We start from the raw sequence: 16,519 nt of genomic DNA, 5'->3' as shown, positions 1-16,519 counted from the left end.
CGCGTTTTTTTCTTTAAAAAAAATTCCTGGGCATAATCCTCTGAATTTAGCAAGAAGCTAAGCTCTGAATGTGTAGAAAGTCGCACTCACTCTCAGGGGCAGAACCGCGGACGGATGGAAATGAAAGTTGTTCACTGAACCGCAGGGTGACAGACGATGAAGAGTGATAACAGCGGCCCCTACGGGCCACGGGCGGCTGTGCCGGTAGGAAATGAAATGAATCCCCTTTTTGTTTAAAAAAAAGTTAATCAAATTACTCAGTGGAATTCGGTCTTTCACCCATCATCTTCTCGGTCAATATATACGGAGGACAGGGATTTCACAGCGGGAACGGGTAAAGCAGTCCAGCTCCCTCCGCGCGCTCAGTTACACAGCAGCAATGACGAGGGTCTGGGAATCTGGGAAGGGGGGGGCGGGGGAAAAATGGGTGTTAAACGGCGCCTCCCACCGGAGAGAACGTTTTCTCACGTAAAGGCGAACGTAAAGAGCAGCTCACCCGGGGAAACCTCGGTTCGAATGAGATCTCAGCCTGGAGACGCTCTCTCATGGGGCAGCGTCACCTACACGAGCTCCACTGCACTTTACACCCTTTTTTCTATTCTCCCCCCCTCCCCATTTTCCCTAATTAGTTCCCCCTCCCACTCCCACCCGCGACGTCCACGTGGCTGAATCCTCCCTGCCCCACCCCACCTGCCACCCTCCATCCACCCCACACACACACACAAGACAAAAAGGCGCCGTACCTTGGAATGAACCGAACCATTTTCCGCGGACGTCCTCAGGTACTGCGAGGAGATCTGCTCAGCGCGCATGAGGTACTCGGCCGTCTTCCTCTTAACTGCTTCCCGGCGACTGGGGCTGGGCTCACCTGGAAACGAGACGAGAGATCAGGGCCGAGAGTCGCACACCGGGCACATTTTTGGGCCTCAACATCTGCTGCTCGTACCCCAAGGCCACCGCCAAGAAAACTTCCCAACACGGGACCTGACGAAACGGGGAGGGGCGGGGTGGAAATAAAAACGACTTATAAACCCGTTTTTACGGCAGCGGGGCTCTCAGATTGATGCTAATGTCACAAATGGCACGATTGATTACCATCTGTGAAAATAATATACTTTTTGGCCACATCTCTCCGTCTTTTTTGGCCGGGGCTTGCGGGTGTATTGATATGCAACGAAAACGGTCTCATCTGCCCCTGGAGGAGAATGAACGCCTCAGCCACACTCTCTCCTCCCTCTTTTCCCAGTGACGTTCCTCGCCTCAAACAGGGGGTGTAACTTCCAACCCGGCTGTAGGCTTACTCTAGTAGCTCAGCGGCTCAGAACCTGCAGAATTGGGCAAAATCAAGTCGTGTTCAGTCTTTACTTCAAGACTGACTTCGCTGTCCTGGCAGATCTTAAAAGAAATAACGGCCATCAAAATTACGGCGGAGTTTAGGAACCAACCGAATTCTGGACGCTCTGAAACACTACTCAAATAGGAGTCAATCTAGATCCAGGTGGAATTTAGAATAATTCCTACATATGATGTAGCTCCTTATCACGTTGTCGAAATGAAAAAAGAGCTTCACAGGTTTTCCGTGCAAAGTGCAGGGACTGGGTATTTGTAGGCGAACCCAACAGCCGATTTGGACACAGCAACGTCCCACAAACAGCCATGAGGTGAATTTATCCAAGTGTATCTGGAGGATTGCTGGCCAGGATACCAGGAGGAACTTTGTTCTCTTTTCGAATGTAATTGCCATAGAATCTTTAACGTACATTTGGACAGAGGAGGCATCAATTTAACATCTCCTCCAAAGAACAGAATCTCTGACCACGCAGTGCTCCTCCAGGAGTCGCACAGTGGGCACCGCAGTATCACGCCTCGACTACGAGGCTTAAACCCACAACCTTCCGCCTCAGAAACGAGAGGGCTACCAACAGAGCCAGGAGTATATGTGTCAATCCATTCCATTCCCCGACCTGCACTTGACCAAAAGGCACCCGTCAACTTGGCTCAGATAAAATTGGTCATGGCTTCATGATTGCATGGCTCTTTGTAGGACATTGCTGTGTGCAAATTGCCTGCCTGCTTACACTGTGAAGCGTTCTGAGACATCTTGACGACATATTGAGTTGCTGTGTCAAATGCAAAGATTTATAAGTCACAAGAGAACTCCTGTCTGGGTATCTCTTCCGATCAGTTTCACTTGTTTCTGAATCCGCCGTGCAGCTTTACAACAAATCATATATGCACTGTGTGGTAGGTAACTCCATAAATTACTATGAAACACACAGGTTCACAAATTGAATTGATACTGGATGGCAAACAAGCAACCTCATAAATTGCTTTGAAACTCACAAATCCAACACATACTTTATGGTAACTAACCCTATAAATCGCAGCAAAAACACGGGCATAAATCAAACGTACACTACAAGGAGGGAAGCGCCATTAATTATTGCAAGACACACACAAATCTTTTTTTTTAAAAAAACATATATGCGCTGGAAAAACAATATGCCAGTGATCTACTAAAAATTGCTGTCTAGTGATCCTGCAAGTGCTGGTGTCACTGGTTCCTGGAACACCCATCACTTGACCTGGCACCTCTCTCCCAGAACCAGCAAGATAGCCTCGTGCTTCAACACTAATAAAAGAAAGTGAAGTTAAAAACCTATCTGATCCAGCTACAAATATAGTGCTCTCATAACTGCCACGCCCCTCCCAACCCCAAAGATTGTTTTCTTGTTTTCCTTCCCGTTTGCTCATCCTTGTGTCCGAAACCTTCCACCATCCTTAAAAGTATCCCAACCGGATGGAGAGCTTGACATATGGACCCTGCCTCCACATAACATGTAGGAGCAGGAGGAGGCCATTCGGCCCTTCGAGCCTGCACCGCCATTCAATCATGGCTGATCTTCTAATCCAACTCCAGCTAATAACCTGACCGTGCCTTATCCCCATATCCCTTAATCCCTTTTGGAATAAGAAATCTATCTATCTCAGTCTTGATGGGAATGGGAAATGGGAAATTTCCCTGCAGCTGGAATGGAACGGGTGTTGTTGTTGTAATCCGTTCAGTGAAATAATTCCTGTGAACTAAAGTGAACCCAGTGCAATACTCACCAGTGAGCTCAAAGAGCTTGGGTTTAGAGTATGTGAAGGACAAGTTCTGGACAGACAGTAATTACCCTCCAGGTAAAGAAACAACAACTGGAACTGTTCACCAGGAAAGTTGGCCGAATGCCAAGGCACTGGACTCATTTAAGAAACAGCTCGATCGATATTTGTAAAAGGAGGAGATCAAGTTGGGCTAAAAGGCCTTCTCAAGTCAAACCATCCTGCCAGTGTTTTGTGGCGACCGACATATGATTCGATTGTACTCGACTGTACTCTGGCAATGTCACCAATGGCAACCTGATGTCACATTCAACCACACCCAACGGCTGAGCTGGAAGCAGGGCTTGGAGATGACATTAGCTGGGTTTGTCCGTGCAGAACAACACAGCCATGTGCCGTTTGACCCCTTCCCTCCCGTATAGTTTGTGCTCGAACCGGAAAACGTTAATTCACAACAAAAAAATGCAAGCCCTCATCCACCCACTGCCTTGCCTCACGCGCAGAGATGGCCTTCTGCCTCACTGTGGTTTAGAGTTTGCTGATGGTGGATTGGAGCAGATGTCACAGCAGACACTGATAAGACGTTTGGTTTCCGTAATCAAACCGTAGCCCTGGGAACTGTGGTGACATTTGATCCTGCTACTCAGTACAAGACAGGGGAACAGTACAGCCTGCACATATACAATAACACAGAGAATGCAACAGGGGCTGGGGGGGGGGGTGAAATAACACCAACTAGGAAATCAAATCTTGAGCAAATTATTCATGTCATCTTAACCCCGAGTCAGTAGGATTGTACTAATTTCAGGATTTACTGTTCCTGTAGTAGACACAGATAGGGGTTGTTTGGACATCAAACCTCAAGAGCAGACAGCGCCATGAATGGCTTGAAGTGGCGCACGTTAGGATTCGTATTGCTGCAGATCACGGGCGAACAATAACGTGGCCGGTAATCCACCAAAATATTCTCGATTCAGAAATCACGTTTTTTTGTTGGAAGAACAGGGTGGGGGGGGGGGGGGAAACCCCACGAAGATCAGCGTAGTCTGTCCTTGCGCTTTCTTTCACCAGGAGAACAAGCCTGGAGCTCTCCGGCTTTTTACTGCCACCAACAGGAATGTCTGTCCACTACACATAACTCAAGACACTTCCTTCCCAGTCAGAAGGTTGTAGTTTCAAGCCCCACGTCGGGACTTTGAGCTCAGCCCGGCAGAGAGCTGCATTGTTGGGTGGGGGGGAACGTTAAACATCTTAAGGCGCTCGTCGAAAAGAGAATTCCCGGTTATTCCCGGTGTCCTGGTCAACAATCCCCCAGATAAAACGAGTGGATAATCCCGGGCTCAAATCAGTTACTGCGTTTGCCTACGAAACATGCAGTCACTCCACTTGACAGAAACATCCTCTACAGAAGCTCTTTGAGTGATTAAGGTGTTGCGTCAAATTCAAATGTTATCGTTCCAATTACTAATCCAGAGAGAAACGGCCAGACACACACGCACACGCACGCACACGCACGCACACAGATCTTAGCTCAGCAAATAGCTGAGTAAATTTGAAAGCAGAAAAGGAACGAAGTCCCTTATCAAAAAAGAATAGTCCCTGTATTCACCACGACGTTATGCTTCCTCCCCCGCCGACCACCACCCCCACTCCCGTTCCTCCCTCAAACCCCTGCCCTAGGTCTCGTATTTCACAACAAACACAATGAGAACAGAAACAAGGTCTCCGAAATCCGTTCAGAGCAGTTACCATCGTAGGATGGCAGTAAGTGTGTGATGGGCTAAATCAGCTGGGGACGAGGTTTGGACAAAAGGCTCCTAATGGCAACCTTTGTTGTTCCACTAACCACTCGCTTACATTAGCGTTCGTGCAGCTGCGGCTCGTACGGTCTCACTTGAATGAAAATATTAAGGCAAGAAACCACCCGCTTATTTTATTTTCATTTAACTTTACTGTAATTATTTTGTAAACTGCATGCACAACAATACACAAAACATCTGGAGAAGCAGGTAATTAATGTGTCACAGCAAATTAACGCATTTAATACTGAGCCCATGCATGCGAGCATAATTATAGCTGTTTTCTTCTAAATGATGATACTGCAGCTTAATGTTTGATATGGTGTGCGAGTGGTGATTCTGTGTGTAATCAGTATCACACCCCCCCCCACCCCAAAAAAAATGGCAGCCACAACTTACCACAGTTCAACTAATGTGATTCTGTCGCAACTTAAGTTTCACAAAGTGCCACGGGAATATTTCCCCCCCCCCGCACCCCCGTCATTATTAGGTGCAAATTACATAAAGCTCCTGGTAGTATGAAAGAACTCCCATTTACCTACAAGCAGTTATGCTAATGATTACAATTAGTCTATTAAATGAACATCATTCGGAAATGTTCTGCGCTGCCCAAATGCCTGCTAAAACGCACTCGATCTATTCATTTGTCTGCAGAATTGGGCGCAAGGTGTGCAATGGTGTATTCGAATACACGTTAGGTGTCACGAGCAGCTACTCTGTCGAACGAGAGAAATAAAACTTGCCTCCGCCCTCTCCAAAAGCACGTTAGCGTGACAGGAAGAAAACACATCTCTTTCTCTCCAACCCTTCATTGAATACAACGAGGAAGAGCTTCTGCAAAAGTTCCCTCTCTTTCCCTCCTTATTACGCCTAAAGACTCCGCGCTCCTTGCCTCAAACCCTCCGCCTCACCACCTCTCTATCCATCGTTAAATCCTACCTTAAGAACCGCTTCTTTGACTGCATCTATGGTCCCCTCCCCCTCGCCTTCTCCCTCGTTCAATACAAAAAAAGGCAGCTGCAGCAGCAACAACAACAACAATTTGCTCAGAGCGACAACCTGCCAATGGTTCAATTCGTGTGGTTCTGTCGCGACTTAAGTTTCACAGAGTGATCAGTGTCCAGCACGGGGGGTGGGGGGGGGCAGGGGGTGGTATGTTATGGTTCCTCCACAGGGCAGGCGAGAGAGAAAGAAAAGATAAGTATATATTTCACCCACCTGCAAAACATATTTTACGGTGTATCCTATGAAGCGCTCTGAATCGTGATAAGGCGCTGTATCCAATGCAAGGATTATTATTATTATTAATAATAAAAGAATCAAATGCATTCGGGAGTGATGATGGGTAGATGAAGGGAGAGAGGAAAAAAAAAGCCAGCTTCGGAGGAGTGGGGGGGGCGGGGGGGAGAATAAAAAAAGGAGGTAAATTCCAAAACAAAGGCTTTCAAAGCATACCTTGCACCCCCTGAAGAAGCAGGTCAACTCCGTTCCTATAGAAATTGAAGGCTCCTTCGTAGTCCTGTTCCGACTCCTTCTGCAATGCCAACTTTATCTGCTCCCCCGCCTTCTCCAGATAGTCCCCTCTCCCCGTTCTAGCTTTCAAACTCCCGATCTGCTGCGTCCACTTGCCTTTGCCTCCTTCCGCCCCGTCTCTGCTCCTCTCCAGACCGGAAGCGGCTCCCGATTTCGCCGCTGGCTCGGGGGAGGGGCCGAGCTCCCGGCACCGGTTCGGAGAATCTCCGCCCGACGCCATCCCATCGTCGAATTCGTCCAGGGAATCCACCGTCAGCGAGAGCAAGTCGCTGTCGCTCGAGCAGCCTGGCAGGTCGTGCTCTGCGTAAGGGGGGAAAGGGAGATATCCAGATACATCAGAAACAAGGAAGGCCCTCTCCCCATCGAGGAAACAAGAGAGGAATCACTCTTGACTAAATTTCTGGGGCAAATGGTATCATTCTGGCCTCTCAAGTTACAAGGTTGTGGGTTCAAGCCCCCACATCTAACCTGACATGCCGCTGGGGGGGGTGGGGCGGGGGGTTTTCTTTGTTGGAGTGCCGTCCTTCAGATGAGATGTTAAGCCGAGGTCCCGTCTGCCTGTTCAAGTGGATGTTAAAGACCCCACGGCACTGTTCGAAAAGAGAAGGGAGTTTCTCTATCTCTCCCCCGGTGTCCTGGCCGACGATCCCCCCCCCCAAATAAAATTGGTCACTCATTCCCTGGCTGTTTTGTTGGACCTTGCTGTACCCAACCGGCTGCCCCGTTTCGCCCACAAAACACACTCCACTTTATCCACTTTACAGTGTATTCTGTGAAGCGCTTTGAAATACGTCTCGAAGTCGTGAGAACGATTATGCAATGATTATTATTATTATTATAACAAATGCAACGATTATTATAGTGCCAATTGCTGAGTTAACGAGCCTGATGATGCACAACGTGTGTAAACCACAAACCCATTAAGACGCCGATCGGGGGGAAATCACCAACAGAAAGGTAGAACAGTGGGTATAACGGCAAGATTAATAATTATTTTCCAGGGATTATTCGTTCCACAATTTTGCCTTCGAACAACAGTCACTACACTTGACAGTAATGACTCATGAAACACTTTGCTGCTTTGACACGATAAAAAGCCCTACAGAAAACCCCAGCTCTTTTGATTCTCGTTAACACTCTCCTGACACGAGCTGCAGGTCGGTGCTCATTACCTCAGAGTTGCTGACTCTGTCTTGACCCTCACCTATCCTCCTCGTACAACACGTCCCCGAAAACCTCTACTTCGGTTCTTGTGGCCGGCCAATGTTTTGCAAGGCTTATCAACACATTTCTCTGTGCCTGCCAGAATCTACTGACTTGGGGCTGACAGTTCCCTTTGTTCAGTTTAATTCACCTCACGCCTGCAAGTTCCTACAGTTAAATCAGTCTGAAGTCCAGCTCTGGCTATAAAACTTCACCTACAAATGGAAACGACTTGGGAGTGTGCATCACCTTTTTACTGGCCAGAAACCGCAAGACAAACTATGGAAAATAATCCCGAAATGGAATCAAACACTTGTCCCCTGAACGCAGTATTTCTTCGTACAAAAAGCTGCTTGCGACACGGGGTTTGGTGTTAATTTTGCCGAAGTAGCCAGAATCGCAGTGAATAAATTCAGCAAACGGGAAGCGATATTTGAGGTCACCCATTATTTTCCTTTAGCGCAGAGTCGCAGAAATTGCTTTAAAATAAATGAAAATAAAGCCTCTTAAAGTACCCAATGCCTGACTGGCTCTTTCAGTAATGCTCCTCACTGCCCTCAAGCACGGCCTAATTGAGTCATTAAACACACAAGCTCATTTCACTTCGAATGCTTAATTTTCTGAGTAACAGGCACGAGTCACCACTTAAACGTTGTACAGGAAATTTTCGGATTGAAAAGTCAGAAGGTCTAAGTAACTGGTAGACTGGAAGCACTGGCAGAAAGGCCTCGAAACATCATTTGAAAACGGAAATCATTTAGAGTGAGCATTAATTTTCCTGTGAGTCAGCCTGGCTCAGTTGGTAGCGTTCTCGCCTCTGAGCCAGAAGGTGGTGGGTTCAAGCCCCACGTCAGGAATTTGGAATCACACAGTCAAAGCTGAAACTCCAAGGCAACGCTGGATTTGGTGTTGGCGTTGCATTGTCAGAGGTGCCGTCCTTCGCGTGAGATGTTAAACCAAAGTCGCCGTCTGCCTGTTCAGGTGAATGTTAAAGATCCCACGACTCTATTTAGAAAGAGAAAGGAGTTTCTCCCTCCCGGTGTCCTGGCCAACAAGCCCCCAAATCAAATTGGTCACTCACTCCATATGGCTGTCTGTGGGACATTGCTGTGCACAAATTAGCTGCTGCGTTCACCTACAAACCACACTTCCTCCTAACAGGAAAGGCACTATACCAAATGTAGGAATTATTATCATTTTTGTGATTATTATTATTATTATTATCACAGCTGCGATCAGGAACTCAGTGGTACGGGGGAAGCAATCCCTTCACTCAGGTTTTTTTTGCAAATTCTCCCAATATTTCTTTAGGTCACTTCTACTAAATGTGTTTCTGCTGCCAAGAAGATGGGCTGTAAATCTCTGTTGGTAACAGCGAGTGCAAGACGCCAAGGTCAAGGGTTAAGTCAGTGTAGGACGCCTCTTTGCAAGGTCACATGCGTAAAGGGGGCCCCGCGGCAGGTCACCTGATGGTTGTACCAATCGTAGAACATTGAGTGCCCCGCAGGTGGGGGTGGGGGTGAGGGAGTCGGAAAGATCAAAGAGTAGAAAATTAATCCCTCAAGATGGAATACTGATGAGACAGATGAAGATGACAGTGCTCAGTGCAAATATCACAGAGTAATTGGTGATCAGTTACTAAAAATTTCCATCAATACGGAAACATCAGGCTCCATCCATTAGATGGGTTTTAATGAGTAGTCAAGGTCTTGTGCTCCAGATGCTCACTAAATCAGACACAGCAAAGATGCATCTCTGCAGTATTCTCTAGCGCATTAATGCATTACATCAAAAAGCAGCAAAACACTGACATTTAATGGTAAAAACAGCTTTTTTTTTCTGGTTACCCGATACCGGGAATAACACGGGGGCATGGAATAGCCTGGGAAACAGGGAGCTGAGCATCCCCAAGTGGGGAAGAACTACGGCTGGATGTTCACGTGTGTGACAAGCCCTGGGGTTAATTGGATGTCACTGTAGTCAGCTCGGTGGTTAAGATAAATAAACACGCGGTTCTGAATCGGAGGCTGTGATTTCACACATCTGGAAGGGCCGGGTGATTACGCCACTCGGCCATTAGCAGGGAGAGGGGCCTGGCAAGGTGACTTTAGAGGCACGGTCACTCTACGTGCGAGCTCAGCCAAACACTCAGCAAAACTTGTGTATCAGCTTGGCTCAGTGCGAAGCGCTCTGGCCCCCAAGTCAGAAGGTTGTGGGTTCATATCCTACATCGGGACTTGAACTCACAGTCTAAACTGACACAAGGTTGGGGTGGGAGGGGGGGGGGGGTGTTGCATTGTTGGAGGTAATGTCATTCGGATGAGATATGATATTAAACATTGACTCGAAACACTGACTGTCCAACGCCTTGGGACGTCCTCCCGACGTGAAAGGCGCTATACAGATGTAATTTTGTTGTTGTTGTTAAATGTCAATGTAGTCAGTGCAGTGGTTAAGGTAAATAACCACAAGTTTTTGAATTGGAAGCTGTGATTTCACACACCTGGAAGGGCCAGGTGCATACTGTAGCATCAAGACTTTTTTTAAAAAAAACTTTTAAAATACCTTCTGCTTTCTGGTAAATGGGCTGATTTTGTTTTTCACCGCGTCCTTCCCATAAACAATTGTTGTGAAAAATGCCCTATCCTTTCTATCAATGGGTTATTGTGGCTTTAAACACACATCTCATCCTTCATGGCCCTAAATTACATTTTAGGAACTTCCAGATGGTTTATTTACGATGCTCATACAGTAAAACTGATGACCTGGATTAAGGGAGAAGAAGCAAGCAATCATTAACATTCGCAGGGTGAATGGTTATTGTGACAGACAGTTTACTCGTTAAATGCACAATAATTAAGGTTTTTGCTCATCAGAGTTTAATATTTCAGGCCGCCATTAGGAAAACCGCTTTATCTCAGGTTTAAACATTAGCACGTCAATTATCGGATTACAACATTAATCAGTTACTGATCTGTAAACTGACCTGATGGAGGAGAAAGGACATCTATTAACTTAAGATAGCTACAACAAAATACAAATAGCTATCAAAGGTGAGAGGGAGAGAAAGAGGGAAAGGATTCCATACATTCAGGTTTTGGTTACACAAATAAGCACAAACCTGGTTAAAAGATCCAGGAATGTGAGATAAGAGAATAATGGCCGCAATATAGTCTCTCTCAGTACACTTCAGGATGATATAATTATAATAATATTAGCTCTTTCTATTTCTTATATCGCCTTATCTCGTCATTGAAAAGTCCCAAACCGCTTTACAAGAATCACTGTGAAGTAAAGTGACTGTGTACTTGTCGGTAAACGAAGCAGCCAATGTGTTCACAGTAATGTCTCACAAACCACCAATGAAGTAAATGGTTAATTACACCTGGAGATTATTTGCCAGGACAACAGGAGATACTCTAGGCAACTGATTGTTTAGAACCTCAATAGACATCTTTGCAGCATCTGCACCTACTACATTTCAAAAGATACCAACACTACCATTGACATGAGCATTAATGTGTCCCACAGATACCCCGATCCATTTCTGTAACTTTTACAGGTGAGGTGTATGGAACTATGACGTTAGAATGACTTTTTATTTTAATATATATCTTCTCGACCCGTCAAAATCTCTCAAAACATTGACACTAATTCCTTACAGTGGTGTTTATTGACAGTCTTTCTAAGACAATGTACACAGCAATTTAGTTATACAGAGCCTTTAACTTTGAGAGCGAAGAGTCTCAAAGCTCTTGCCAGGAGGTAAGTGACCAATTTAATCCAGAAACAGTTGTGTGATAAACTGGATTTAGTTCATCAAATAACCTTTCTTCCACAAATAGTGACAGACCTTTAATGTCTCTGACAAAGCAGTCTTGCCCAATACTGTACTGTAGTGTATTCCTTCCCACCAAAGACCCCCAACCTACGATCTTCTTCTGACCCAGTGATGGGAGAGCGAAGAAACTGAGCCACAAGCTGATTTTCTAATGCCCAATTAAGCCAATCTAACGCCCAACCTGAGCTGAGAAAGATCAGAAAATACTATTCATTCTGCCGTGAAATTGTTTTACCCTCCTGAAGTTTAGGCCTACGCCTCTCTTCCTTTAAGAGGAGCACTACACAGCTTAGCTGAAAATGTCAGAAACTTTTCAGAAATTGCTTCAAAGAGTCAGATCTTACCTCCAGATTCTGACTGACTTGTGAGGGTGACATCGTCAATGCCACAAAATTCCTTTCGAGCTGAAAATATTAACAACAACAAAAAAAAGGTTTGTTCCTAAACGCAAGCCAAGAAATGCCACAAACTTTTCAAAATGATTGTACCCTTTTATTATGTTCTACCTTCCCCTTTAAAGGTCCTCATTGAGGGGTTTCTTTTCAGTAGAGCGTCTGATACATGCAGAAACCCATCACCGTGCGTAAGAGCTTTAAAACCAAGCTGAGAGTTCCATGCATCCCACCTACACATAGAAACCCCAGAGATACACTGTTGGAATGGAATGCGCTCTCTCTCCCTGGAGAGACATCCAAATTCCAGAAAGTATTAGGCACAGGTTGGCAGGAGCCAAGGCTTGGGGGAGCCCAGAGTGTGCATTGGGGGTAACTGCTAGAGTCTAACCAGCTGAAACTACATAACTTGCCAGTGATAACACTCTCTAGTAGTCTCTAGTAAGCTTTCCAGCTATTTTTTTCCCCCCTCGTTCATTGCTCATCAACTCACTCAAACACAGCAGGAGCCAACCTGCTTGTCTGAGGGCTTTGCTGTTCTGCGCAATACGATGAGTGGCAGAGCAGTGGCATCTTGTCCATAAAGTTCACCTTCACAAAGCTCCTCTGTTCGTTAATTGTGAAAGGCATTTGCTAGGGTTAAACAGAGAAAGACCATTTCCACTTGACTGGTGCAGTGAGAGGACATTAACTGGATCTCCACCAGAAGAAAAAGACAATTTGAATTTATGTTGCGTCTTTTGCACAGTTAAATGTCTCAAAGCTCTTTAGAGATTGAGTGGGTGTCTGAGCAGAGTGAGAGATTGAGGGGGGCGGGGGCGGGGGGGGAAGAAGATGAATTGGTAAGAGGCGGAAAAAGGACAACTTGAATTTATGTTGCGTCTTTCACGCAACAGAGGCGGGTGATGAAAGGCATCAAAGAGCAGGTGCTTTTTAAAAGGTTGATGAAAACAGAGACGTGGGAGGAACCTCGGGTTGGAGCAAGCAGGGGACTGGGCATAGAAGGCAGATCAGAGCAGAGAGAGCAGGCAGGGGGTAAGGTTGCAGGAGGTCACATGGATAAGGTGGAGCAAGGACTTGGAGATACTTTAAAGTTAGAATGAGGATCTTGAAGTAAATCCGCTGTGGGAACAGGGCATCAGTGGAGCCTGATGAGGATGGGAGTAACGGGAACACAGTAAAGGGAAAGGATACAACAGCAGAGTTTTGATTAATCTATAATTTCGAGGTTCGAGCTGGTAAGGGCCAGAGAGGAAGGCAAAGAAGAAGCCGAATCTGAAGGGCGAGGTAAGGGTTTCAGGTGGTTACAGGATTTCAACAGTGTCGGGGGTGGGGAGTGGTGGAATTGGAAAGTGCAACTCGGAATAGCAGCAGAAAAGTCATCAGGTGTGCTACATGCCGACCGACCGGCAAAGCGACCGGTGCTTTGGTTAAAGGGTTAACCACAATCAGGGCAATCCCTTCAAACAACAACACCCTCGCACCTCCCCCCCACAAAAAAAAGATTGATTTACTTTGTGTATCTTACATGAGGATTTAAAGGCAAAAAGCACCAGGGGCAGTAAACCCCCCCTCCCCTGTCGCCCTTGTGAAGTGAGCTGAACTACACAACAATTTTTAAATTGTGCAAGTTACATTTTTTGGGTGAGGACTATTCTGTTTATATGATATATCTATATGTATATATAAAAAAGGAAAAACTGGATATTTTTCTACTTTTGTTCCGATTCCCATGTCGTCGCGGACTGTGTTCAGTGCTCCTTCAATCGTATCTGGACAATTAACAAAAGGGCCAATAGTAAGTAGGGCAGGAGGTCACTGGGGGTGGGACGAGGTGTGTGGTTTAGAGCGGTGGACTTTATGAGTTTGGATTGACCCATAAAAGCTTACGCGCACACCCTTGATTTGGCTCGAGTTATATTACAAGACTTTAGATCCATCAGGAATAAGGTTTTGGTTGCCCAAATTCATCTTCCAATAAGCCCTCAAAGCCAGCAGTGATAGCAGTAGGGAGGTCTGATCTGATCTGAGAGTTAACCTCGGAGAGTTGACAGTGCTCTTTGACTCTTGGCCAACCCCCACGTTGGAGACCCTGAGCTCAGAAAGTTGGCCGATACTGTGTGCAGGACTGAAGGGAACGCTGCATTTCAGAGGCATCGTCACCTTACAAATAAAACGTTAAACAAGGTGCCAGCCGCTTGCCTCATGTGGATGTTAAGAGATCACATTACGATGTACAAAAAAAAGTTTGAACTCCAGCAGCACCTTAACACATCCTCTGGGGTCCCCAAGCCTTGGCTCTCGCCAAACTGTGCCTATTCCTTTTAAGAATTAGGTAAACAGGGTGAGTCCGTCCAGGGAGGAGAGGATGCATATTCCATTCCACATAGGAAAATATCCCTGTATATGTACGTATGCAGAACTCAAATCTGTTTTGGATACTCTTAAGTATGTTTTCGACACGTGTCAGACACCCAGCTAACCCCCCAAAAATAGAGAAGGGAGTTACTTCTGGTGTCCTGGTCAACAATCTTCCAGAGTAGTCAGTCGTTTAACTCCGCCTGTTTGTGGGACTTTGCTGTCGCAAATGGCTGTCACATTTGCCTATCGAGTCTCCACAATAGATAGTAACTACATGTGAAGTGCTCTGATAAATTTCGACGTGGAAACAGCTACGTAAATGCAAGTTCTTTCTTTCTGCCTTCAAATATTTCAGAAGAGTGCCTGACGTTTTAAATGGGATTGAAAAAGTAAGCACAGAACAACACTTTAGGATGCACCAAGACGAGAGGATATAGGTTTAGAATTGCAAAGGGCAAGTTTGGGACAAATATCAGGACATTTTGCTTTACCTAGAGGGTAATTAACGACTGGAACAGGTTGTCAAGAAGACTGACTGAGGCCAGGACACTGGATTCATTTAAAAGATGGCTTTTGCTGTAATCAGAGGTTGGTGGGGTGCATATCCTGGAGAGATGAAATCAGATGGTCAACAGGAGACTTTACAGTAAATCCTGTGAGATGTCCTCCTGACATGAAAGCCGTTATATCAAATCTAAGGATTATTATCAATAAATGGGCAACACCACATCACTCACATCTGTTGGGTACTTTGCTCTAAGTGACCAGCTGTGTAAAATAAGATCTCTATCACAGGTCTGCAGGCAGAATTTTGTGCTATTTCAAGAAAAGTGGAGCTTTTCCTCAGTTATCCAGGCTTATACCTTATCCAAATTCACTTGAATTGCTTGCCCGACTGACCTACCAAACAACATTCACTTTAATTTCCAGTTAAGCGCATTTTGTAAAATACTTCTGAAACATTTCTTCCAAGCGAAAGGTACCAGGCAAATGTAAATTGCTGTCGTTGAACTTCCGTTCTCAACCCTCGTGTGTTCAATTTCCTCGAGCACCCACGTACCTTCAGTACTGCCATCTGACAAGCTGTCAATCAGAGATTCAGATGAGGGCTCCACTGGGCCAATCAGCTCAGACCCATCATGGACCTCTCCATCCTGAAAAAGCAAACCTTCAATTGTCACCTATATTAAGAACATCCCGCGCATTTTCACACCAAGGCGTTTACATCTCCACTCCCCGACCAAGGTTCCCAGGCCTCCAATAGTGCTCACTTCCTCCAATCCCTCTCTGTAGATGCTGCCTGCCATGTTGCGTGTTCCCAGCGACTTCTGCTTTTATCTCCAACAGTGCTGCTCCCTTGACTTGACATACGCATTCACTCACATTGACCACTCTCTCCCTCGCCTCCTCCACCTTGCCCCGTTTCTGTCTGTCTTTGAGCGGCTCCCTTCAAACCTAAAGCTCTCCGAAAGCGCTGTATAAATACAAGTTGTTTTTGTGGTTGAGGAAGGGAATCCATTGAAGATCTTACCAAAACTGTTCCCCTTTTTGGGAGGAAAAAAAAACAAAGACTAAACCACTACAAATCATTCAAATTCATTGGCTGATTTGCTTCTGTTCATCTGAAAGCTTTATTTAAAGTGATGAGTGCTGATGACCATCAGGAAAGAAACTGGGTGCAGAGAACCCCCTCGCCATTTCCCTCCGCACAACCCCACCCCTCCACACCCCCCTCACCACCAGCCTGGTTTCTCCCCTCCCACAAAAGATCACTTGCTGTTATATTGGATATTCAAAATTTAGCCCAATGGAGCTTTCAGCCTGAAAACACTTAACACTGCAATAACACAGTCCCTCTGCCCCCTCTCCCCAAGAGCGTCGCTGTTAAACTACACAGTCTGTGTGTTATATACAGCAAACGGCTTCGTTCAACTCATTCGTCTCAGTATCAGATTTTATGGTTTCACAACCGACACCCACCTTAAAGAAATCTTCAAGCTGTTTACTGTTAAACAAGGCTGGGATGTTGGCCGAGAATTGAAGGAGGTCTTCAGCACACTGTCGTCTCTCTTCGATCACGGTTTCATCAAAGCGACCTGAAGCATTGAAAGTAGCGATGAAGGAGGCATTAAGCACACGACTCGGCCATCAGAAATAGCAGTGTAGAGTGTCGGGAGTGCTTTCTTTGGGGGTATCAGTTTTATTTCATTGCATCTATTACCAGACGGGATGGTTGGAAAGAGCCTGCAATATTGCAATGAGTGCAATTGATGGAATTTTTCCCC

At 45.9% G+C, this 16,519-nt stretch overlaps 1 protein-coding gene across 1 annotated transcript in view; it reads right to left on the bottom strand.

The window, feature by feature from the left end:
• The window catches only part of LOC103186178 (ribosomal protein S6 kinase delta-1), a 63,518-nt gene that overhangs the window by 40,390 nt on the left and 6,609 nt on the right, over positions 1 to 16,519 (bottom strand). Inside the window, exons 4-8 of the mRNA XM_042333180.1 lie at positions 16,215 to 16,330; positions 15,295 to 15,388; positions 11,826 to 11,885; positions 6,360 to 6,737; positions 744 to 868 (exon numbers count right to left, since the gene is read on the bottom strand). Of these exons, the coding sequence (XP_042189114.1) occupies positions 744 to 868; positions 6,360 to 6,737; positions 11,826 to 11,885; positions 15,295 to 15,388; positions 16,215 to 16,330 (773 nt within the window). The remainder of the gene's footprint in view (positions 1 to 743; positions 869 to 6,359; positions 6,738 to 11,825; positions 11,886 to 15,294; positions 15,389 to 16,214; positions 16,331 to 16,519) is intronic.

This window comes from Callorhinchus milii, unplaced genomic scaffold (genome assembly GCF_018977255.1).
Source record: "Callorhinchus milii isolate IMCB2004 unplaced genomic scaffold, IMCB_Cmil_1.0 Scaffold3, whole genome shotgun sequence".
In the NCBI taxonomy this organism is placed as follows: Eukaryota; Metazoa; Chordata; class Chondrichthyes; order Chimaeriformes; family Callorhinchidae; genus Callorhinchus; species Callorhinchus milii.
This window is presented reverse-complemented; position numbering and strand designations above follow the sequence as displayed.